This window comes from Mandrillus leucophaeus, unplaced genomic scaffold, assembly GCF_000951045.1.
Source record: "Mandrillus leucophaeus isolate KB7577 unplaced genomic scaffold, Mleu.le_1.0 Scaffold1246, whole genome shotgun sequence".
Classification (NCBI taxonomy): Eukaryota; Metazoa; Chordata; class Mammalia; order Primates; family Cercopithecidae; genus Mandrillus; species Mandrillus leucophaeus.
Genome location: NW_012100832.1, coordinates 531,139 through 557,308, shown reverse-complemented (window position 1 = coordinate 557,308; position 26,170 = coordinate 531,139). Strand labels below are relative to the sequence as shown.

At 37.8% G+C, this 26,170-nt stretch overlaps 3 protein-coding genes across 3 annotated transcripts; 1 reads left to right on the top strand and 2 right to left on the bottom strand.

Moving 5' to 3' along the window:
- Positions 1-1,095: 1,095 nt before the first annotated feature.
- Positions 1,096-2,169, bottom strand: LOC105533358 (olfactory receptor 2AG2). The gene has a single exon (XM_011971786.1). The coding sequence runs from the start codon at positions 2,075-2,077 to the stop codon at positions 1,127-1,129; it is 951 nt and encodes a 316-aa protein (XP_011827176.1). The 5' UTR covers positions 2,078-2,169; the 3' UTR covers positions 1,096-1,126.
- A 15,388-nt stretch (positions 2,170-17,557) lies between these two features.
- LOC105533357 (olfactory receptor 2AG1) lies at positions 17,558-18,540 on the top strand. Its single transcript, XM_011971785.1, has one exon. It carries the CDS (start codon positions 17,573-17,575, stop codon positions 18,518-18,520), a length of 948 nt encoding a protein of 315 aa, XP_011827175.1. The 5' UTR covers positions 17,558-17,572; the 3' UTR covers positions 18,521-18,540.
- Positions 18,541-25,246: 6,706 nt separating this feature from the next.
- On the bottom strand, positions 25,247-26,170 carry LOC105533356 (olfactory receptor 2D3-like). The gene is given in 1 exon segment (XM_011971783.1): positions 25,247-26,170. A coding segment is annotated over 1 exon segment (924 nt).

Sequence of the window (26,170 nt, the reverse complement as noted above, 5' to 3'; positions counted from 1 at the left end):
AAAATTCAGACAATATGCTCAACAAATTTCTCTCATTGTTATTGTACTCACTTTAAAACTGGTACTTTCAATTCTATTTTATTCATTCTTTATTTTAGTTTTAATTTTAGACCATGTAAAAATGCCCATTTTCAAAAAGACTGTCAAAATTTCCAAGTAGAAATATCTTTCTTTATCCTTTTCCATTCTTTCTTTCTTTCTATTATTTATTTATTGAGATAGAGTCTCTCTCTGTCACTCAGGCTGGAGTGCAGTGGCCCCATCTCGGCTCACTGGGACCTCCGCCTCCCAGGGTCAAGCAATTCTACTGCCTCAGCGTCCCGAGTAGCTGGGATTACAGGCGCCCGCCACTATGCCCCACTTATTTTTGTATTTTTGGTAGAGACCGGGTTTCAAAATGTTGGCCAGGCTGGTCTCGAACTCCTGACCTTAGGTGATCTGCCCGCCTCGGCCTCCCAAAGTGCTGGGATTACAGGTGTGAGCTACCGTGCCCGGCCCCACGCTTTCAATGTAATTATTTATCATTACTCAAGTAACCCATATGAAGGCCCCTCAGGTCTAGAGTACAAATGTAGTCACATAACCCTTATTCATTTCCACTAACTGCTCAAACAATCATCTACTAATAAACAGGAAATCTAATATATCTTCTGAAAATTGTTCTCTCTATTAATAGTTTAAGAATCGGCTTCAAAGGGAACACTCCTCCTCTGATGCTGAGAGGCTATTGGAATTTGGTCAGTCCAAAACTACTGCTGCTTCTCACTGCTACATGACGTTCAAATGGAAAGCTAACCCCCTACCATGTCTACTTGGTAATGTGTCAGGAAGATGCCCTACCACAGAGTGAGTCTACAACACCCATTCAAGGCTTTTCCCCCCATCTGGATATTGTATAACGTGGGTTTCCAAAGTCAGGATGATGTGTGCCAAATGAGTTTAAGTCAAGGTCATTGTACACACCAGATTCGCAGTTGAATAAAAAGTAAAATTTTAAAAATGTATGTATCATCTGAAAGTATAGTATTGAAGAATGAGTGAGTTGAGAATTTTATTTGGAGCAGGAATGAGTGAGTAGAGAATTTTATTTGGAGCAGGAATGGTGAGAGGCAGCCATGATCCTTCCCTAGAGCGTGGAATGTACCAGCAGCCTGTATTTTCCCAGGACCCTCCTCAAGGCCCCCATGACCTCCTTATTCCTCAGGCTGTAGATGAGGGGATTCAGGGCTGGAGTGACAATTGTGTAGAAAATAGAGATGATGTTGTCTTGTTTGGGGCTGTGGAAGGAACTGGGCAAGACATACATGAATGTGGCAGCTCCATAGAACATCCCAACCACAGTCAGGTGGGAAGAGCAGGTGACAAGAGCTTTCTTCCTCCCCTCATTTGATGGCATACGAAGCACAGTGAATAGAATTAGTGTGTAGGAGGCCACAATGGCAGAAATGGGGAGCAAGAGGAAAGTCACACCTGTCACGTATATTATAAGCTCATACCTGGAGGTATCACCACAGGCCAACTTCAGCAAGGGTGGGATCTCGCAAAGCAGATGCCTGATTTCCCAGGACATGCAGAAAGGGAGGTGCATAGTGTACATGGTATGTCCTAGAGCTACCAGGGATGCCAGGATCCAGGATGTGGCCACCATGAGCCAGCACACTCTTGGGCTCATGAGAGTCATGTATTTCAGAGGATGACAAATGGCCACAAACCTGTCATAGGCCATGAAGGCCAGTAGGAGGTCCTCAGCACTACCCATTGTCAGTGCCAGGAACATCTGAAGGGCACAGCCTCCAAAGGAGATGGTGTTTTCTCTGCGCAGAAAGTCCGCGAGGGCCTTAGGAGTGACAACAGATGTGAACAGGAGGTCCATGAGAGAGAGCTGTCCAAGCAGGAGGTACAAGGGCACGTGGAGCCGGGCTTCTATGGTGATGGCCAGGAGCAGCAGGCCATTGCTGGTCAGGGTCAACATGTATAGGACTGTAACTGTAGCACAGAGCAGTTCAGGAAACCCACTGTCATTCAGAATCCCCACCAAGATGAAGCTGCTTCCCAAGGTGGAGTTCCGGAGCTCCATGCTGTGGTTTTTTAGTTGCCTAGAACCAAATGTATTATTAGTGGAAGCTTTTCTGATGGTGTGCACTGTAGCTTTGGATTGTTCTAGGTCAATGTGCATTGGCCAATAGGAATCCCATAATACCGTATCTTTTCAATCTGTTAGTATGCCTCTGATTTCTGAATGCTGGTATAGGTAATTTGGCATGTCATTAAGATAATCATTTAGAAATCCCTTCAAATAAGGTATCCAGAAGAACGAGCCTAAGCAAACATCTTTGTAGATAGATGAAAGCATCTCTCTCTTCACAATGAACAAATACACTGGGCATTGGTTTAAGATCTAGCTATTTTTTTCTGCCTTAAATGTACTTGGAATTCCAATTCAGTTTTTAAAGTTTTATTTATAAAAAAAACTCTTTACTGTCTTCTCCCTTAAACCAGTCTCACTGTTGTTGATTACCTTCCTCAATGGGAGAATCTCTGGGCTCTTGGGCTGCTTGGTCGCCGGGACTCTTCAAATGCTACCCTGTTGGAGGGAAAGAGAATTCTGGGCTGAACTTGACAGTCATGGTAGTATAGATTTTAGAAATAAATCTAGAGGAACAGTATCAAAGGTGTTTGCCTAGATAATGATAAGATTTTTTCTCAGAAACAGGCAGGAATAAAGGCAGTAAATGATATTTGTGGCGGCACGGCAGGTGTTTGTGTTTAGGGCACATGATACAAGGAGTGAGCCACAAAGGAGGAGACGTTGTAGACACGGCCCAAGGCAATAGCATTACCTGTGAGCCACAGCAACACACTCAAGGTGAGAAGATTTCTCCCCACAAATCTTAGGAATACAAGGAAAATGTTGGTTCTGCTGAACCCTGAATCCATATGGTAGCTCTGCTGCTAGGGGTTGAGGAAGAGAAGTGGAGTCTGAGGTGCATGTGGGACAGCGTTCACTTGGCTTGCTTTTTATGAATTCAGTTTTTTTCAAAGTTGGATGGAAGACTTAGGAGGCCTTTTGGAAGAGAAAAATAATTTTCGATCAAATTATTCATCTTTCCCTTCCATAATCTGCACCTACTTCTCCAAATATCCATTTATGTCGCTATGCTGGTCAACTCAGAGTTAGAACCTTTAAGTGCTAATGTCATATAAAAAGCTGACATTGGAAGGCCCTTCTGTTCCAGCTCCTTTCATTCATTCAATAAATATTTACTAAAGACCTATGGTATCTCAGGCATTACACTTGGGCAACTGTGTAGATGTGAAAAATCGATCACACAAACACTTACATACATTCAATGATACATGAAAAAACCACACTAGGATAATATGTAAATGAGGTTTCAGGAAAGGATTCACTAAGGAAGTGGTATACAAACAACATGCTGAGGATAAATAGGAGCTGGCTAAATCAAAAAGGCTCAGGATATAATTAAAAAACAGTGAGGGATGGTATCGTGAAAGTCAGAACCTTAAAATATAGTACAGGAATGTCCTCTTTGCATTTTTACCCAGTGAAGTGTGGACAAGAAACAAGCCAGAAAAATACCCCTATAAAACTGTGTTTCGGCACTCATTGGAGTCTAAGATCTTTCTCCTGCCTTACAAAACCAAAATTATAATTTTGACCTAGGAACCACTGACCTACTGACTGGAAAACCTTATTTGTCTGTTGAAAATGAAAAGACAAGTCCAAAGACAATTCTAAGCACTATTTCTGCTAAATATTAGATTTGAAATGCCTTTATTTTTCTTGAATAAAAAGATGAATGGACAGGAAAATAAAAGGAGGAAAATAATTAGTGGGGCGTATTCCTCTAGCTTCCTATAACAAATGTTTGCACAGGATTTCAAAGAGAAGCAAAATCAGGGCTTGGGTGAAGTGGGGTGACTAGGACCCAGGATCCTACATACCTACCTCCTCCCTCTGATACAGGACTATTGTTTTCCCTCCTTTCCATTCACTGGGTTCTCCCCTCCGGGGTCACCTAAAGGGAAAGGCCAGAGAACACACACTGGGCTTACAGAGGAAGAGCTTCTTTCTGGAAAACTGCTGGAGGTTGTGGGTATTTAAAACCAAGAGAAGTCAGCAGAGCTGATATTAAGAGAGACATTGTTATATTTCATGGAAAATGGTCAGTCAATTCACAAGGTAGAGCTAAAGTTTCGGAAGTATATTGATATAAGTTTTTTTTTTTTTTTTTTTTGCACCTCTGCTCAGTATATTTATTTTTTGTATTTACTTCAATTGGCTTTTTATGTGGCACTGGACTTAGTGCCAAGCACTCCCACAGGGGAAAGGCGCTTCAGCATATTTTAGATCGTCTTCCTTTGAGGTACTATTCATTTGGGGACTCACATCAAACTATTGGAGGCCAGGAAAATCTAGATGTAACAAAGGTAAGTACTGAGACTTTTACCAGGAGGCCATTATTAGGACTTCTAGGAACTCACGGCTGGTCGGTGGCAAAGAATTATTTTGGGTGTCGCCATATGTGCAAGATGGGTACATGTACAAAGTAGATAAGGTATAGACGGGAGTGAGTGTAACATAAAGCCTGAGGAACTAGAGAATCTGGGAATGAGAGCAGTGGAAGGTCTTGACCGTGTTTCTCAGGACTTCAGACTTCCCATATTGCCTTGAAACAGAGACACAGCCCTTACCTCATATGGGAAGGGCTGTAGCGTCTAGGTAAGGAGGTTCAAGAAGGCCAAGAAAGAAGAGTTGGTTCTTCTGGCAGGGATGAACATAGGTGTGTGTATGGCTGCCTCTGGGATCAGAGGTCAAAGGCTCCTCCAGTCGCTGGCACTGCAAGTCCTCTCTGGAAGTAGAGATAGATGCAGACAGGCAGCTGAGAACCTAGAGCAGGATCCTGCAGAAGTCAGGAGCTGAATCTCCTCCAAAGTTCTCTCATCCACTGTCCTTGTGAGAAAGTCCTCACTGCTTTGGAATGACTCTGGCTGAGCTCTTGAGTCCAGGTCCTCAGATTTCACACATTCCCCTCATGCTGTGTTTCATGAGAAAAGAGGAGCACAGCAGGAATGTGGGAAAAGAAGTATAAGAAGAGCTGCTTAAAGGACTCCCGCCAATGCCCAGCCTCACTGTCTCTGTGCCAACAGTGAGCCCTGTCCTGGGGGAGGGTTCATAGTCTCACCCTCTCAGCTGACATGACCTCCCCTGAAAATATTGCTCCAGCAAATGGGATTTTAATGAATCCCCTTGGGCATGTCTCCTGGCCTGCCATTTCTTCAAACTTTGCCACCAAATGAGCTCTGAACCTTGAGGCCTTGTTCTGCCCCCCATGGACTCGCTGTATCTCACCCCTCATTGGAGTCTAAGATGTTTCTCCTGCCTCAGAAAACCAAAACTAATTTTACCCTAGAAATCACTGACTGGAAACCCAGTCAGAGGCTGTTTCTGACCAAATAGACAGTGTCAGTAACTGATCTGAGAAGCAACACCTCCCTGTCCAGCCCTCTGTCCAAGTATAAAGTATGTTTCATGGATTCTATAGACCCTGCCACTTACATTTCCCTCTTTGTGCCACTAGCCTAGGCTATTACCAGCTAGAGGGAGTTACCTATGCTTTTGTTAATATCAAGTCTTCCTTCATTGAGCTTTAATGAGGATCCAACACTAACTTATTTTTTAGTTCTTTGTTTCTCCTTTCTATTCCCTCTTGTGTGTGCACATTTGTGCACGGGCCTACATACTCTGTGATCAGTCAGCTGAGCTGCTCAGAGTTTTGGGCTGATGACACAGCACCTATTGCAGTCACCACTGCTTTTAGTTCAGGCTTTCCCATCTCTCACCCAATTCTTTGCTTAATCTTCCTCATTCTTTAGTATCTCTTTAATCAGTCATTTTCACCAGGAAATGCTGAAAATTGCTGCTGGAGTTATCATCTCTTTTGTCTTTGAACTTAAAAAATATAAAAATAAGTTTCCCTTTCTGTTTATATAAAAAATATAATCAAGAAAATTCTTCCAGAAGTACAACAGAATAAATAATATGAAAACCTTTTTTACATTATAAAAGCAATGTATTGAAAAGAAGGTTTTAAACATGTAAAATATAAGAGCAGCATTATTCACAGTAGAATAAAAATTAGAAACAATCTTTATGCCCATCAACAGTGAAATAGATAAATGTGCACCAAAGGGTTACTATGTAGCAATCAAAACAAAGGAACCAGGGCATACAGCAAAAAAAGCAACTCAGGAAATTAACATTAAGGGAAAAAAGAGAGACTTTAGGATTATATATCATGGTACTTCTTTTACAGAGCTAATAACTTAAGTTAAAAGAAACTTTCTAAAAATATGTGTACATTCAATAAAACCACATACAAATGAAGAAGGAGAATGATGGACATAAAATTTGGGTTAATAGTTATAGTGAAGGGAGGCAGAGAGCTGGACTGTTGATGACTGTTGTCGAGTCCAAATCTTCTACTACTTGCCACAAGATAGCCAATAAGTGGAGAGACAAGGTGTTGGGGCAAGGAAGACAACCTTATTTCAGAAAGCCAGCAAACTGAGAAGATGGTGGACTAACATCCTAAAGAACTATCTAATGTTGATTAATTTTAAGCTCCTTTTATGTTATAGGGAGGGGGAACACGGATGGGGCTAAGGCCAGGAGGTGACTGGTGACCACAGATGTCTGGGCATCAGCAAGGGTCTGAGAAGGTGGCAAAACTTCTTTGTTTATGGTCAACCACTTGTCAAGTCCACCTTGTTTCTATAAATCTTTAACCATTGCTATTTACATGCATACTTCCTTATCTCCTTGAGGGTCTGTTTCAAAAGTGAGAGTCATTAGTTCTAAAGTATAATCCAAACTCTTTTTGTGATAGCTTGGTCCACATGTAGGAATGAGCAAAGGCAGTCAGCTTGTGAGGTCAGAAGTATGACGGAGTCAGTGACATTAGATTTCTCTCACAGTTACATGACCTTATGGGAAGGTGAGGATATTATCAAGGTCCTAGCTTGCATTCTGGGAGCTGAGTTTATGGTAATAATCAATTAGTCCCTACATACCTGACATTCAACCTTTCTTTCTATTTCATAGGTAAAAGTGAAGATCACAGATGATTAAGTTTCTCAGATGAAAACTTTCTTACCCCTTTTCATTGTCTTACATAGGAACTGTTTTTACTCCTTGGCCTTTTATTTCAGAGGGGTAAGTAAGTTCTCCTTCTCCAAGTTAGGGTTGGCTTCTCCAATTATCACTGAGATTCCTCCTTTTTTCATCTTCATTCCCTATTCTCTCTCCCTTTACTCTTTCATTTATGTGTTTTTCTTGTATCCTAATCCCTCTCTCAATCCTTTGGTTTAGCTTTCAAAGATAATCACAACTTCTCTGTTCAAAAAATAATTCCTTGGTTTTTCTTTTCTTTCATACTATTTCTCTAAATTCCTCTCATTTTTGTAATAGGTTCCTTTAAAAATTTTTAGTTGAAAAGTAAAAATTGTATGTATTTGTGTACCACATGATGTTTTGAAATAAGTGTACATTGTAGAATGGATAAACTGAGCTAATTAACATTGGCATTGCCTCATACATTTATCTTTTTTTGTGGTGAGAACACTGAAATACACTGTCAAGAATTTCAAGAATATAATACATGGCTACTAACTGTAGTTACTATGTTGTACAATGGATCTCTTAAACTTACTCTTCCTGTATAACTGAAATTTTGTATACCATGACCAACATCTTCCCAACGTCCTGCAGTTCTACTGTCCCCTGGTAACCACCATTGTACTCTCTGCTGTTGTGAGTTCAACTCTTTTAGATTCCACATATGAAGAGAACATGTAGTATCTTTCTTTCTGAGTTTGGCTTACTTCACCTGACATAATATCTACCAAGTTCGTCTATGTTGTCACAAACTATAGCATTTCCTTTTTTTTTTTTTTTAAAGTGAAATGGCATTCCAGTGTGTGTATATACACACACATATATATGACATTTTCTTTATTCATTCATCAGTTGATGGACACTTAAGTTGATTTCATAGCTTTCTATTGAGAATAAGGATGCTATTAACATGAGAGTGCAGATATCTCTTCCACATCCTGATTTCACATCCTTTGGGTATATACCCGGTAGTGGGATTGCTGGATCATATGATAGTTCTATTTTTATTTTTTTGAGGAACCTCCATACTGCTTTTCCTAATGTGTGTCCCAATTTACATTCTCACCCACATTGTTCAAGTTTACCCTCTTCTGCATATTTTTGCCAACACCTTTTATCTTTTGTCCTTTTGATGATAGCCATTCTAACAGATGGGAAGTGATATCTCATTGTGGCTTTGATTTGCATTTTCCTGATGATTAGTAATGTTGAACATTTTTCATATACCTGTTGGCCATTTTTATGTCCTCTCTTGAGAAATGTTTTTGATTTTGTTTGCTCATTCTTTAATCAGACTGTTTTCTTACTATTGAGCTGAGTTTCTTGTATATTTTGGTTTAAATCTCTTATCAAATGTATGGTTTGCAAATATATTCTCTCATTCCATAGGTTGTCAAATCACTTTCATAATTGTCTCCTTTGCTGTGCAGAAGCATTTTAGTTTGATGTAGTCCCATTTGCCTATTTTTGCCTGTGTTTTTGGGGTCACATTCAAAAAATCTTTGCCCAGACTAATGTCATGGATCTATTCTCCTATATTTTATTCTAGTAGTTTTACAGTTTCAGGTCTTACATTTAAGTCTTTAACTCATTTTGAGTTGATTTTTTGTATAGTATAAGATAGGGTCTAATTTCATTCTTCTGCATGTGGATATCTAGGTTTTCTAACACTGCTTATGAAAAAAACTGCCCTTTCCCCATTATGTTTTCCTGGCACCTTTGTCAAAAATCAATTGACCAAAGCTGTATGGATTGGTTTATAGGTCTCTATTTCATTCTATTCCATTGATGAATGTGTATGTTTTAATGCTATCATCCTGTTTTCATTACTATAGTTTTGCAAGCATATTTTGAAATTAGGTAATGTGATGCCTCTGGCTTCGTTCTTTTTGCTCAAGATTGCTTCTGTTAGTTGGGGTCTTTTGTGATTCCATATGAATTTTATAATTGTTTTTTATATTTCTGTGTATAATGTCATTGAAATTTTTATAAGGATTGAATTGAATCTATAGATGGCTTTTGGTAGTATGGATATTTTAACAATATTAACTTTTCCAATTTATGAACATGGGATATATTTCCATTTTCTGTATCTCCTTCAATTTCTTTCATCAATGTTTTATAGTTTCAGTATACATATCTTTCACATCTTTGGTTAAATTTATTTTTAAGTATTTTAATTAGTTTTATTATTTTATTTTGTGGCTATCTTTAATCTCTTTATCATTTATTTTATCTTTAATTTATTATTTTATGTTGTGGCTATTGTGGATGGTATTATTTTCTTAATTTCCTTTTCAGATAGTTCACTTTTAGTCTATAGAAATGCAACTGCTTTGTAGGTTCTGGATATTAGCCCTTTGTCAGATGAGTAGATTGCAAAAATTTTCTCCCATTCTGTAGGTTGCCTGTTCACTCTGATGGGAGTTTCTTTTGCTATGCAGAAGCTGTCTCTTATACACATCTAGATGTGTATAAGAGACAGCCTGCACGTTATGCACATGTACCCTAGAACTTAAAGTATAATAATAATAAAAAATAAAAAAATAAAAGAAAAAGAAAAAAAAGAAATGCAACTGCTTTTTATACATTGATTTCGTATCTTGCAATCTTACTGAATTTGTCTTTTAGTTTTAACAGTTTTTTTAGTATTTTGGGTTTTTTATATAAAAGGTGATTTACAAATAGAGAAAATTCACCTTTTTCTTTCAAATGTGCATGCCTATTTCTTTCTTTTGCCTTATTGCCCTGGTCAGGACTTCCAGTACTATGTTGAATACAAATGGCAAGAGTGGACATGCTTGTCTTGTTCCTGATACTGGAGGAAAGCTTTCAACTTTTCTCCACTAAGTATGATGTCAGATGTGGGCTTGTAATATATGGCCTTTATTATGTTGAGGTACATTCTTTCAATGTGTAATTTGTTGAGTTTTTCTCATGAAAAGATGTTGAATTTTATAAAATGTCTTTTCTGCCTTTATCAAGATGATCATACAGTTTTGTCCTCTATCCTATAAATGTGGTGTATTATATTATTTATTTGCATATGTTAAGCCATCCTTGCATCACTGGGCTAAATCACAGTTGATCATGGTGAATGATCCTTTCAATAGGCTGTTGAATTTTGTTTTCTGGTATTTTGTTGAGGAGTTTTGCATCTATGCTTATCAGAGATATTGGCCTGTAATTTTATTTTCTTATATTGTTCTTCTCTGGTGTTGGTATCAGAGTAATACTGGTCTTGTAAAACGAGCTGGGAAGTATACTCTCCTTTTAATTTTTTTTGAAAGGTTTCGAGAAAGATTGGCATTAGTTCTTTGTTAAATGTTTTAGTCTTGATAGGTTGTGTGTGTCTAGGAAAAACTTCATTTTAGTGACTATATAATATTTTATCACATGAGTTCTCTAGTGTATACATAGGCATTTGCTGATATTTAGTTTTACTCCTCCAAATATTCTTATATGAAAGTCTAATTTTATCTTAGATCAAATTTCTAAAAGTGAAATTACTGTGATAAAGATCAAGACTCTGTTTAAAATTCTTGTTACAAAGAGCCAAATTGGTTTTCAGAAAGTTAGAAACGCTTTGTTTTCTGGCTAGCATTATGTGAGAATGCCTGCCTTACTACGTTATTTCTAATTCTGTCTTATCATTGCTAATTTATTAAATACTTCAAGGAAATAAAATAGATGTTTTAATTTACATTATTTTGTTTTTTATAATGATGTTGTACAGATCTTTATAGATGAAAGTCACAAGCAATTTAACACTTATGTATGTGGCAATTGTTTTTCGGTTTTTAAATTTAGCTACATGGTAGGATTTGTTAGACAGGGAAGTATCACAATATTTATGTAGTTATAAAAATCCATATTATTCTTTATAATTTTCAGGGAATTTTACTCTTAAAATTTCCATTCTTATTTTAGAAAATACTTACATATCTTTCTTTTACATATGCTTAATAATTTTGTTAATGATATTTAACTTTTTATTTCATCTCCAAATTATTTAGGTGTATTATGTATGTTGAGACTTTATTATGTTTTCAAAGATTTTCCTGTTAGCATTTTTAGTAACCTTAAAAATGCATTATTATTTATTGTAATTGCTTGACCATATACTGACTTCTTATACATATAATAATAAAGAGTTTTTCTGAGCTAGCTCTCTAGTTCCAGTAGTCTCTCAAGGCTCTCCTTTTCTGTTTCTCCTCACTGACCTTTTAGTATGTTTTATTATCTGTTATTTCTGATAAGCTTTTAATTCATCTGCCAAATGTCAAAAAATTCCATTATTATATTCGTTGTGGTTATATTTAACTCATAAATTAATATGGGAATGTTGGCTCTTTGCAATATTCAGTCTTCTGCACCAAGAACATAGTATCTTGCGCAGCCCTAATACAACCTCTTTCTTATTCTCTAAAAATACCATTTTATACCTTCACTCTCAGCTTCTGAAATTGCCTCATACATCACTGGAAAACTAGAAGCAATCATACAGGACTTCCTCATTTTCCACTACCAATTTACCATACATCTTCACATAACTTTTGGTCTTTGAAAATGCCTATAAGAGGCCAAATCCTCCACTAATACTCTTCATATCTTATTATCTTAATAGCCAAAGAAATTGGTCTTGCAATTACCTGATTCTCTTCTACATCATCAGTCTACTGGAAAATTACTATAGGTTACACACATGCTCCAGTATCTTCTATCTTAGGGAAGTCTTCTCTCGAAATTACATTTCCCTTGCAGTTCCCCCAATTCTCAGAGCAAATCATTTTGAAAGATGTGTCTATACCCAAAGTTTTCACATCCTTTTCTACCATCCATGGCTAATGTCACTGTAATCAGGCTTCTCTGCTCTCAGTCCCACATTACCACAATTGTGCTTGTCAGAGTCGGCAATAATGTTCCTATACCAACTCAGTATCACTTCTTTATCTTCATCCTGCTCACACATTCAGCTACATTTGACACAATTGGATCTTTTTCTCCTTTTGGGAGCATCATTTTTTACTCTCAGGCCACTGCAACCAATAGGTTTTCTAAGTACCCCACTGGATTCAGTCTTTACTTGGTCAACTTTTTCTCTTCAACGTGACGTCTAAGTATTGAAGCGGCTTGTGGCTCCATTGCAAGCCTCCTTTTCTTCTCGTTCAATATTCTCTGGCAATTTCATCATCCCATAGGTTTAAATGCATATCAGTTCCCAAGGACACGACTTCCTCTGAAGCACAAACTCATTTAGCTAATTGCTGATGTGACCTTTCTGCCCGGATGGCTAGTAAGCGTTTCACTTTTAATCCAAAACTTAATGTTTGACTCGGTCTGCTAAAATTTGTTCATACCACAGTTTTTCTTGTTACGAAAAACAGCAGGCTGGGTGTGGTGGCTCACACCTGTAATCCCAGCACTTTGGGAGGCTGAGGCGGGTGGGCCATGAGGTCAGGAGTTTGAGACCAGCCTGGTCAACATAGTGAAACCCCGTTTCTACAAAAAATATATTAAAAAAATTAGCCGGGTGTGGTGGCATGCACTTGTAGTCCCAGCTACTTGGGAGGCTGAGGTGGGAGAATCGGTTGAACCCACAAGGCGGAAGTTGCAGTGAGCTGAGACCATGCCATTGCACTCTAGTCTGGATGACAGAGTGAGACTGCATCTCAAAAAAAAAAAAAAAAAATTCTGAAGGTGGATGTTGGTGATGGCAACACAACAATGAGTGTACTTAATGCTGTTGAACTGTACACCTTAAAAATGGTTAAGGTGGCCCAGAGATAAAAGGATGGTTCAGCATACACATCAAACAAGGTGATACATCATATCAACAGCATGAAGATTTCTTGTAATCTTATATATTTCAACAAGGTAGACGTGTTCTAACATTAACTATTCTTCAAATGCCTTATGAATCAGATTTACTATCTTGCAAACTTTCTTATTAAGTTAACATATATATCATTTTATTTTTGTGGGCATCATATTTGTAGCTTTCCAAAAATTATATTTTGACACAAAGACTTTATGGCTCAAGGTTTATGACTCACATGTCTGACAAAGAAAATTTTTTTCATGTTTTATAAACTGTTAAGTGGGAATTTTCATATCATTACCTATGATGACAAATGAGTATAAAAGGGCTTAGAGATTAAAAGCTGTATTCCATAGTAAATAAAATAAATGTTTATAATTTACATATCTCAAAAAAATTTCAAGCAATTTTGTAAGAACATTTTCAATGTTACCATGTAGACAGCACTTAATTGTGATAATGTTTTCAGTCTCCAACTCTAAGCATATATACATATATGTGTTTTCTTAGATGACCTCCTGTTTGGAATTGTACCTCCTTCTTTATCTGCATGAATAATCCTGTTTCCTTTACAAAACTCTTCTTTTTTCTTTGCATGTTAATTGGGAAAATTTGAAATGTAAGGCCTCAGGCAATATTTCATTCATTTTGAGTTAAAATTTAGAAAGCCTATCCTATACAGCTTAAAAGAATGCAAAATGGAAATAAAATTGGGAATGCAAAATGGTTCAGTCAATATGGAAAAGTCTGGCAAAGTTTTATAAACCTAAACATACACTTACCATATAACCAATCAGTTTTACTCTGAGGTATTTTCCCAAGTGAATAGACAATTTATGTTCGTGTCAAAACCTGTACATGAAAGTTTATAATGGCTTTTTCATAATCAACAAAATAGGAAACAACAGAAATATCCTTCAACTGGTGAATGGATAAACAAACGATGATAGATCCATACAATTGTATACTATTCAGTATTAAATGGGAAAGGACTGCTAGTACGTAGATACAAGAATATGGATGAATCTCAAACATATTATTCTAAGTGAATGAAACTAGAATCAAAACCTTTGATGTCATTTGTATGACATTTTGGAGAAGACAAAATAATAGTGACAGTAAACAGATCAGACAGTTGGCAGGGGCTTGGGAGGGGGAGGGGAGGAATACAAACAGGCACCTGAGAATTCTTGTGGCTGATGAAACTTCTGTGTCTTGATTTTGGTGGTGGTCTCATGACTACATACATTTATCAAAACTTGCAAAACTGTATACTAAAAAAGGTGAATTTTACTGTATGTAGATTGCACTTTAATAAATAATGAAAAAAGGAAATTATAGTGTTAAATAAATGAGTAGGAAGCTTTTAATATTCTGCTTCTACAGACTTCAAGTACCCACAGGAAAATTCCACTCATGTTGTGATTTTGTGAAGAATTTTAGTTTGACTCTTTAAAAAATATAAACATTTTATTTTTCACGAATTAAACTTGCCTATTCACTTATTGAATCAATTTCTAAGTTCATTATTTCTCCTTGTATACATTTTCTAGGTGCCACTTTTCTCCTTGCTGAAATTATTTTATTGGGAGTGTTTGGGGATAAATACTTTTCAATGTCATTTTTAATTTGTCCTAATTCATTAATGATGGCTCAGCCATGCCTGGAATTCTAGGTGTGCAGTTACATTTTCTCAGCACTTTTTAATATATTTCTCCCTTGTCCTATTGCTGCTATTGATAGTCCGCTATTATCTAGTTGTCTTTACTTAGTGGGTAATCTGTCTTTTATTTTTGGGAGAATATAAATTGCTTTCATTGATATTGATACTCTACAAGTTCAGTACTGTATGAATTCCTTTTTGTTTTCGTGCGCAATACTTGGAAAACTGTCTGCTTACTCTTTAATATCACTGGTGGCAGAACACGGTAACACCAAGATATGTAAGCCATACTGGATTGCCAAAGGTCAATGAGGGGAAGACCTCACATTTACAGACTCCTCAGGGAGCAGTCATATTGAATAGGAAATGGTCCAGGGTAAAAGAACCATAAAGAAGGAAGCAGCATGCCACATAAGTAAGGAAACCCACCTTATATTCTGGGACAGAGGGCTGGCCACATAAGGAGTCTTTGTGTCCTGCTCTATTTAGTTAATTTAGAAATGAGCCATCAGTGCCTCCCTTGTGGAATAGAAACATAGAGCCTAGGTGCTTATTTAGTGAAAGAAGAATACAGGAATACCAGGCGAGGAAACACACCCATGAGGATTAATTGTCATCCTGATCCTGGGCCAGCATTTCCAGGGAAGCCATTTGAGTTGAGAGGATAAGTCCCTTGGAACATAGGGGTACAAGAGAGGGAAGAGATCATGGATCAGAAGACAGGGCAGCCTCTCTCAGGATAAGGCTCTGGCCCACCTTTGGCTCCAGGGAAAGTAAGGCAGGGGACGATAGAATATCCTTTGGGCAGCTCTTTCAATATTGACTCAATATCTACTTCCTCCAGGATGCTGCAGCTTTTATCTTTGCTCCCTGACCCTAGCAAGAATGAAGGAAAGTCTGAGTATCTGAACCCAAGAACTCAGTCTGGTAACTGCTCTAGGGCTAGAGGGGCTCTCTTCCTGGGAACCTGTATAAAAGTAGTTTCTACTAGTGTTTCACAGGTGTGAGAACAGGAAAGTAATCTTCTTATGTAGGAAACTACCCAAATTCTGTATTAGCTGTCTGTCTGCATCCACTGCTATCTCTAGGGTAGACCTGCAGATAAGTGGAAGGAATAGAAGGGCCCTGATATCTGATCTCACTCGGACTTTTCAGACACTTAACCCAACTTTGCAAAATTAAACCATCTGAACACTGCTGAAGAAAGCTGTATCCTTTCTGCCCATTTCGACTGGAACATCCTTGAACTTCAAACAATCCCTAGGAAAATCTGAGTGGTCGCACAGCTAGGCTTCTCACCGCCTGAGGTAAGGACTTTGTATTTTTTTCAGGGAATGGTGTGTCTCTAGGTAAGCTGAGTAGGAAAAACGGAGTTCAAAGCGTACCCTAAGAATGTAAACTACCCGTTCTGCCAGATTCCCTAGTATAATGTTTGGGTTTCATAGCTTGTTCCAATTTGTCTATTCTTAATTTTCTGAACCTGAAAAGAGAACCAGTGAGGACCATGCTACAGCCCAGGCATGGGTATCTGCTTCCTGGTGGAAATTGCAATACTTGTCTTTAGACCCTGTGTGCTCTGCTGGCTCCTGATAACACATTTTTGCATCTATCAGATGATGAATATCCTAAAGGGCCATCTAAAAAGTGATGATATATCCATTTCATGTTCTTATACCTTTTAACCATTAAGGTACTAATGGCCCCATAAGAGGCCAGTGGAAACCAGTGAAATATGAAAACACAGATGCCATAATATGGGGAAATGATTTACAGAAGGATGCTTCACTTCAAAGTCTTTAACTGCGTGTTCAGAGTTGGCTTTATCTATCAAGTTTCACGATGTACACAGACTCCTGTCAATCTTAGGCCCTTGTCCTTCTCCTTGGCTTCTCCGTGGGTTTGGGTACCACGACGTCAACAGCTGCTTTCTGGAAAAGGAGTTCCTCCCTATCCCTGTGGTCCTTCCATCCAGTTTAAATGTTCTGTCCCTGCAGGAGGGAGAGTGAACATCTGGTCAAAGGCAGGAGAGGGGATAGAATTATTGAGCATAATTACAGCATATAACAGATGCTCTCTTGTTCCCTTTCACCATTTCTCCCAAACACAAACATTCTGATCTTCCTAGGAAGGACCTCATATGTTATATTTTGGAGCCTTTCCAAGCTCACATCTTAATGTAACCTGTTTTAAATAAACACGTTTGCATTGACCCTAAAGTATTTAGCTCTAAATGCAACATTTTCCCAAACACGACATTCTCTTGTCTCAGTCCCTCATCCCTTCTCTCTCAAGCTTCTGTAGAATGTGTGGCTGATCAAGAGAGGTAACTAAGGTGGACAAGTTTTAGCCTACTAATGAGGCTTTCATCTACCGCCTTGAGTACTGCAAACAAATGTGGCTCTAAGTTCTATGGAGAAAGAAGTGTAAGAGCTTTCTTGAAATCCAGTCTCTGTACCTGTTTGGAATTTCATATCAAAACAAGTCTATGATGAAAACTAACTGGATAGGTACAAAGATAATCAAGGATGTGTGCAGCAGAATATTTCTTTAATCTTAGGGGAAAGGTAATTTATTGTTTTTGGAAAGATAATGTATTGTTTTTGGAAAGATACATGTTCAGGTTTAATGTCCTAAATAAGATTTTATGTGTGACGTCTTAATGTTTAGTTACTACTGTGATGTCTGTTCTCCATTTAGATGGAACTTTTATCAAAATACAATGAGAAGTCAGACATTCAGAAATCAAGAGGCAAAATCAGTTATCAGCGGAAAGGGTATCATCTCAGTGGATTCATGTCCTAAGGAGCCTCTGATATTACAAAACTAGAGTTAATCTTAGCAAAAATTCGTGGATATCCATCTTGTTCTAGGTGATGAAAGAAACCGCAGCATGGAGCTCCAGAACTCCACCTTGGGAAGTGGCTTCATCTTGGTAGGGATTCTGAATGACAGTGGGTCTCCTGAACTACTCTGTGCTACAGTTACAGTCCTGTACATGTTGGCCCTGACCAGCAATGGCCTGCTGCTCCTGGCTATCACCATGGAAGCTGGGCTCCATGTGCCCATGTACTTCCTGCTTGGGCAGCTCTCTCTCATGGACCTCCTGTTCACATCTGTTGTCACTCCCAAGGCCCTCGCGGACTTTCTGTGCAGAGAAAACACCATCTCCTTTCGAGGCTGTGCCCTTCAGATGTTCCTGGCACTGACAATGGGTGGCGCTGAAGACCTCCTACTGGCCTTCATGGCCTATGACAGGTTTGTGGCCGTTTGTCATCCTCTGAAATACATGAATCTCATGAGCCCAAGAGTCTGCTGGGTCATGGTGGCCACATCCTGGATCCTGGCATCCCTAAGTGCCCTAGTATATACCGTGTACACCATGCACTATCCCTTCTGCAAGGCCGAGGAGATCAGACATCTCTGCAAATTTCCACCCTTGTCGAAATTGGCCTGTGCTGATACCGCTAGATATGAGCTCATGGTATATGTGATGGGTGTGACCTTCCTGATTCCCTCTCGTGCTGCTATATTGGCCTCCTATACACAAATTTTACTCACTGTGCTCCATATGCCATCAAATGAGGGGAGGAAGAAAGCGCTTGTCACCTGCTCTTCCCGCCTGACTGTGTTTGGGATGTTCTATGGAGCTGCCACATTCACGTATGTCTTGCCCAGTTCCTTCCACAGCCCCAAACAAGACAACATCATCTCTGTTTTCTACACAATTGTCACTCCAGCCCTGGATCCCCTCATCTACAGCCTGAAGAATAAGGAGGTCATGGGGGCCTTGAGGAGGGTCCTGGGAAAATACATGCTGCCGGCACACTCCACGCTCTAGGGAAAGCTCATGGCTAGCTTCCAAAATTCCTTCTCCTGAGAGTCAGAAGATTCATGCTTTGAATCAAAAATTAATGGTAAAACCAATACAGTGCAGAGTATAGCATGTAACAGAAAAGTGGATTTGTCAAATTATCTTTAAATCTTCTCTCCATGAAGTAATTTGTAGGGCATGATTTACACTATCTAAAATTACTCTTTGTTCTATTTAAAATTTACCCTTTATTTTCCCAGGAAGGTACTTAGTTAAATGGGTTCCCACCTTGGGACATGACCGTTAACCTTGGAAGTTTATATTGGATCAGAGAAAGGAAAGTTTCAAGTGGGTGGCCTAAGCAAAACCCAAACATCAAAAGGGGAGATGTCTTGAGATTTGCAAAAATTTAGACCAACTGACCTTATTAAAAGGCTATATAGACTTCTTGTCTAATGCCCCGACTAGTAGTAGTTTGCTTGTATTTGCATTGTACTTGGTCTTTTTTTTTCCTTTCTAAACTTCAGCCGTATGAAACACTCCAACGAATGTCTTTGCTTGTTTGCTTTTGCTTGTTGGTTTTTGACATGGAGATACCTTATAGTTCCTAAAATTCAATTATTAATAAAGTGAAGAAAATAGGAGGTGAAGGTAGTCCATAAGCAAGGTTCACAATAAACAACTCTGCTTATTTCTTGCTAATCAAAAAAAAAAGAAGCAAAATAGTGATTTTTCCAATTATCCAAGGCTATCTTGTAACATTCAAACCATTTCAGTGTTCAGATGCATAATGGGTGTGGACATTTAAGTCAGTGTGTCTGTGTGTTTGCGCTAAAGAAGGGGAGGACAACACAATGCATTTTCACACCAGCTTAATTATGCTGCACTATTATTAGTTTATAAGTCTGAGAATACTGAAAACAAAAGATGTGAACAAAAGCTGTGAGTTGCATTTTGAAGATTAAAAATAATATAAAATAATATGGCCAATTAAATGACACTCTTTTGGAGGATATTGCTGTTTGAAGATTCGCAAACACTTTTTAAGTCAATTCCTATAGTAATTTAAAACAGTAACTGAGACTAGGTTCAGAAAGTATAGTAGTATATCACGTTTGGAAGGCAAGGCTGAGTAGAGAGAATTCCTACACATATTTATATGAATTTCCTTCCATTTTAATACAGACATGCATTTTATGAGTTGATGTGTCTGTGTAAAACAGATTTTTTTAACCTACTAGCATATAGTTATTTTACCTATATTATATAGTGGCAGTATACAGCACTGCAAAGAGTCTAGGTTCAGTTATCAGCGTACAGAAGTTAGAATTGAATACACCCCACTTATTTCTGTAATTTTTAGCATATGACTTAGCCTGTTTGTGCCCAAGTCTGTAAGTCTGCAAGTTTGCAAAGTGGAAATTGACATTAACAATAAGACCTACTTTGTAGTGTTGTGAGGATTAAACAAGTTAATAAATATAAATATAAGGGATCTTTATATTTGTAATCAGTATGTGTCATGTAATAAGTGTTTAATAAATCTAATGCCTACAGAATAAATGGCCCTGGAAATACTGTTGAGTGATGGTATAACGTTATATCATATGGGTGTTTTGTAACATTATTAGCTATTTTATCATTGTTTTACCTTTAACATTGTCGTGTGTGTGTTTGTGTGTGTCTCTGTGTGTGTATGTGTGTGTGAAATCAGTAATGTCAGTCTCTTGGATGTGTGACCTTTTTTTCAATAGAAAATTCCTATAAGTGAAATTACCCAAACCAAGGTTAAAAATCTGTTTAATACCCTTGATATGAAAAGACAAATTGGTTTTCTAAAATGTTAAATATTTTGTATTCTTACCAGCAGCATGTAAGTGTACTTAACCCACTACATAGTTTTTCATGTTAAATTTTACATATAAATAGTCTTCACTAACTGATAAGGTATAAAATTTGCCTATTTAAATTTGCTTAAGTAACTTGTTCACATTTTTCTTACTGATTTGTTGAAGTTTTTTTACAGGTTAGGGACATGGAGACTTTGTTATATTTGTGGTAATAACTTCTTTTCAATTTGTTATTTGGCTTCTAATATCTGCATGGCAGAGATTTTTAGACAGAGAAATATTTAAAATATTTGTATAGTGAAGTATATCTTTTATTCTATGTTTTTTTTCCCAGTGATTTTTACTGTTAGGATATAATTTTCTATTCTCATCGATGTCTTTGCTGTCCATCATACAGTTCAATTTAGGTAACAATTTATATATTTTATATGTTTTGTCACACACTCTGCAATTTATGTTTAACAATAAATGTCAAATTTATCTTTACATGTGAAAATGGTGACGTTTCAACTTTTGTCAAAGCTACAATTTTTCTAGTAATATTTTAAAGTAATCCTTTCATTTTCTCTTATTTTACTACCTTCATCAGACATGTTCTAATAAGCTATATTTTGGCTAACTCTTCAGTTCTAGCTTCTTTCTCTTCTTTACTCCTCTGGAAGACATTTGATTCTATCATTCACGTCTTAATAGCTCACTGGTAATTTGATTGCGAATATACTTAACTGATAAATTAATTTGCAGTTTGAGCATTTTTACAATACTCAGCCTTGCCTTCCTGAACATGGTGCATGACTATACTTCCGGAACCTAGTCTCAGTCAGTTTTAAAATGACCATTCTACACCATCCTTCTAAGCTGATGCCTTGCCTCACACTTCACTGGAAGAGAAGCAGTTGGCTACAAAGCCCTCTTCAAATCTTCCACACATCTGTGCCTTCACGTACACTTCCTGTTTTCCCTCATTATAACTGCTTGAACTCGGGAGGGGGAGACTGCAGTGAGCTGAGATCGCATCACTGCACTCCGTCCTGGGCAGCAGAGTGAGATTCTGTCTCAAAAAGTAATTAATAAATTAAAAAAGTAAGAAGGCTTTCCATGACTCCAATCCCCCTTAGTAACTGTAGCATTATTTTTGGCTTCTCTTCACAGGGAAAGAAATACAAAGGGAATGTTTATGCCCATTTTCTCCTCTGCTGATCTTCTATTCACATCTTAACCCACTTTCAATCAATCTATGGTCTCTTTCTATGGACCTGTTCTTTGTCAAAGTTATCATTAATGTGCTAAGTAAAATGTTCACCTCCATATTCTCCTCCATCAACCTTTCAGCAACATTGATGTAATTGACCACATCCTTCTGTTGGGAATTTTTTCTTCTTTTGACTTCCAGACACCACACAACCCTGACTTACTTCTTTAATCCCTAACTTTTTTTGCCTTATTGGATTCCTTTTCCTTTCTGAATGTTTCCACATTCAGATGATACTAATATGGACTTCCCTGTCTTCTCAATCAAGAATCTGTTTCTGAGTAATTTCATCCACTTACATAGATTTAAGTTCTGTCCATATGCTTTTGAGTCCCAAAGACCTCACTATTTGTATAATCCACAGATTCATATGTTTAACTACTTCTCATGTCTAATAGGAATTTTAAACTTAATCTAAAGTATAATTTTGATTCATCCCCCTGCTAATCTGTTCTTCCCTCAATTTGTTCCACCTAAATCAATAGCAGCACCATCCACCCACGTGACCAAACTGAAAGCTTAAATATAAACATTGTTTTCTCTCTTTGCCTTACCACATAAACAAGTAAATCCTATTGGCTTCATGTATACAATAGATTCCACATATGTGTATTTCTCTTGGTTTCCCTTACAAGTGTCTCAGTCCAAGTCAACATAACCTGTTTACTGTTGCTCTACGACACATTCCTAATAGGTCCTTCTTTTTACACTCTTGCCCCAAGGTAATCATTTTTTCCCCTCTTACACAGAATGACCTTCATAAATATAAATCAGATCAAGCTATTTTTCCACAGATGCCCATTATCTAGTTTCTGCCTATCTTTCAGCCCACGTCTGAAACTCTGTTCCCTGACACTCACTCTAATCTCAACCCATTGACCTTTTTGTTGTCCATCATACAGTCCAAGATTGCTCTTGCTTTAGGGCCAATTAGCAGCTATTCTCCTAGCCTATGATCTCTGTTAAAGCTTGTCTTAGTACTTCCCAGCATTTAGTTCTCATCTTAAATGTTAACTTCTCAAAGAAGTTACCAATGTAAGTAACATGCACCCAGACCAAAAGGCATTATGGCACACTTTGTTTTATTGTCTTAATTGCACTTACCATTATATTAAACTTTCTTTTTTTATATTAGTTTACTTGATTGCTCTCTGACTTCACCCTCCAAAATGAAAGCTCCTTGAGAGCATGAATTATGCTTTGTGTTTGTCATCGTTTATCTCCATAAAATCTAGGAATACCTGTGGCATAATATCTATAATAACAATGTGAAAATTATGAGCATGAGTGTGTGTGTGTGTGTATCTCTTTGCTGAGGAAGTAGAGGACAATGCTATGCTCCTAATTAAAAATATTCAATATTTTTATTTCAGAATGTTAATCTTTTGATAAATAACCTATAAATTCAGTGTATGAAATTAAAAATCTCATGGCATATTCTGTTGCAATCATTTTTGCCAAGGTCAGTAATGACATAATTGACAAATTTAGTAGCCTTTTATCAATACATAAAACTCTCGAAACATTCAGAAATCTTTTCTAAAAGGTCTCTTTTCTTGTCACTCCTGACATGCCTTTATTTGGCTTCTCCTCCTGAATTTCTGACTCTTGCTGCTCCAGGCTTGATTAGCTACTTTTCACTTCCCCAGAAATGTTGGTAACTCCAGGTTTGTGTCCTGGATTCTTTCTATTTTTTTTTTTTTTTTTTTTTGTGGTGGGGTTTTGCTCTGTCATCCAGGCTGCAGTGCAGTAGTAAAATATTGCCTACTAAAGCCTCAAACCCCTGGACTCCTGGACTTCTGGACTCAAGCAATCCTCCCAACTCAGCCTCTCAAGTAGTTCTTTCCCATTATCTTTCTGCATCGTCACGTCTCATCCAGGATTGCATTACAGATTTAAATTGGGATCTTTTAATAATTATACATATATATTCGTGTGTATGCATGTGTATATATACACACACATGGAGATATATATATATATAAACACACACATCTCTCATATATGTCTATACACATATACATATGTGTATCCATATACACATATATGTATAATTATATATATGTTTATATACACATTATATACACATAATAACCCATGTGTATATGTGTATACACATATATATGTATATAAGAGAGAGACAGTGTCCATTTTCATCACTCTTATGATCTGCTGTAGGACCGGGCACTTGCATTTTAATGAAAGCACCCATACATTTGGTTTTCTGTTTAAAATTTGCATACATCTTTAGGTGTGTCAAGTTGCATTTGCATTTATTTAACATCCAAATTTATTTCTCTAGTCCATATCTCTTTCCTAAACTGCAGTTTTATTCATTAATTCAAAAGTCTATTTCTTGAGCAGCAACAATGGTTGTACACTTTATTACAGTAGTAATATAGAGATCAGCAAAACAGCCACATCCTTTACCATTCTTTGCCATGGAGCTTACAATCTATGGAAGATTCAAACTTAAGCAAATAATTACATCCTTAATTTATATTAAAAGTTATCTTATTACCTAAAAAGCAACATACGTTTTTTAGTGTATTAAGAATCACCTTGAACCTGTTATAAATGGAAATTCCTGAGATAAACTGCCCCACCCTACCCTTTGCTGAGAAACATTTTTAACAAGCAATCTAGGCACCATTGTGGGTCATGTTATGCAAAACTACAGCCTACATTATGAAATTCAAATGCCTGTCCTATAGTTTCTAAGGCATAAAAAGTGCCCCAGACTTCCTTTGTCTTACCTTTATCTTCAGTTTTCATCACCATCTCACAAATCCTCTAATCTTCAGCTTTCTCAGAATTACGTGCTGGGAATTCTTTAGTATTGAACTCAAGGCACTTCTCAGTTTGGACCCTTTGTCTTACTTTTCAGCGTTATAGCTCACTACTTTTCTAACTTTACATGTACTCTTAGAAAAATTCTACCATTTGTTACTCTTCAAATGTGCTCTCTTTTCAGTTTCAGATATTGTTAAATTTAGAATCCAAGGTCATGTTAGAAATATGACACCCTGAAGCTTTGTTTTTCATGTGTATATCCCCAGCTTCATAAATGTACCTAGGATATATAATATGTGTTCAAATGATGTTTGGTAAATGGATGCAAGAAAGAAGGAAATGATTCCATTTGCCAGGATATGTTCTCATGTTTGTAATAGTTATAATTATTATTTATTAGTACTTTGGTATTGACATATAGTCATATTCCTACTTGTTTTAACTTCCTTATTAGCTTGTATGGGCCAGAAGAGAAGTGACTGTTTGCTCCCCTTCCTTCCTTCCCTTCCTTCCTTCCTTCCTTCCTTCCTTCCTTCCTTCCTTCCTTCCTTCCTTCCTTCCTTCCTTCCTTCCTTCCTTCCTTCCTGCCTTCCTGCCTTCCTGCCTTCCTGCCTTCCTGCCTTCCTTCCTCATTCTCTCCCCTCCTCTCTTTTTTCCTTCCTTTGCATTTTCTTTTCTTCTTTTTAATTTATTTCCTGTGTCTACCAAGGTGCCTTGCTTTGAATAGGCAATTTGTTGAATTGATCTGAGAAAAGATGTAGGAAAAGAGAAAAAAGAAAAAAGTGGAGGAATGGGATGAAAATGGAAAAAAATTACAAGAAAATAACTTCTTTCCAAATCCCTAAAATGGTCATCTATTTATTTTACAGTTATTCTCCTGAAAGCCCCTTTGACACCCTTGTTCCTTAAACTATAAATGATGGGGTTCAGCATGGGTGTCACTGCTGAGTAGAACACAGAAATCATTTTATCCCTTTCATTCATTATCTTGGAGTTTGGCCTCATGTAGGCAAATATTGCTGAGCCATAGAAGAGAACAACGACAATGACATGGGACGCACAGGTAGAGAAGACCTTCAGCCTCCCCTCCCTGGACTGCATCCAGATCACTGTGGAGATAATATTCTAGTATGAGACAAGGATGGGGGAGCCAGGAGCCAGGAGGATTACCACATCCATTGCAAAGATGGCTATTTCTGTGCTGTAAGTGTCTGCTGAAGCCAGCTTCAGGAGGGCAGGAGGTTCACAGAAAAAATGGTTAATGATATTGCTTCCTCGGTAGGGTAGGCTCAATGTGAATGTGGTGTCCACCAGAGATACAAACACTCCACTGGCCCAGGACCCTATGGCCAGCTGGACACATACCCAATGTGTCATGATGGTGGAGTAGTGCAGGGGCTTGCAGACAGTCACGTACTCGTCACAGGACATCACTGCCAGCAGTGCACACTCTGTACCTCCAACCAGCAGTAAGACAACAATCTGTGTTGAGCATCCAGCAAAGGAAATGGTTTTCCTCTTCACCAGGAGGTGGATTAGCACCTGAGGGACAGTGGCAGTAGAAAAACAGAGACCAGCAAAGGACAAGTTTCTAAGGAAAAAGTACATAGGTGTGTGGAGTCTGGAGTCTATATGAATGAGTACAATGATCATCAGGTTTCCCAGAACAGTGAGCAAGTAGATAATCAGGAAAACGAAGAAAAGCAGAACTTGTGTCTCTGGATCCTGTGAAAGGCCCAGGAAGACAAATTCATTCACATAGGTTTGGTTCTCTTCTCCCAT

Coding starts and splice junctions, on each gene's coding strand:
- LOC105533357 (XM_011971785.1), top strand. CDS start 17,573: ATGGAGCTCCAGAACTCCACCTTGGGAAGTGGCTTCATCTTGGTAGGG.
- LOC105533358 (XM_011971786.1), bottom strand. CDS start 2,077: ATGGAGCTCCGGAACTCCACCTTGGGAAGCAGCTTCATCTTGGTGGGG.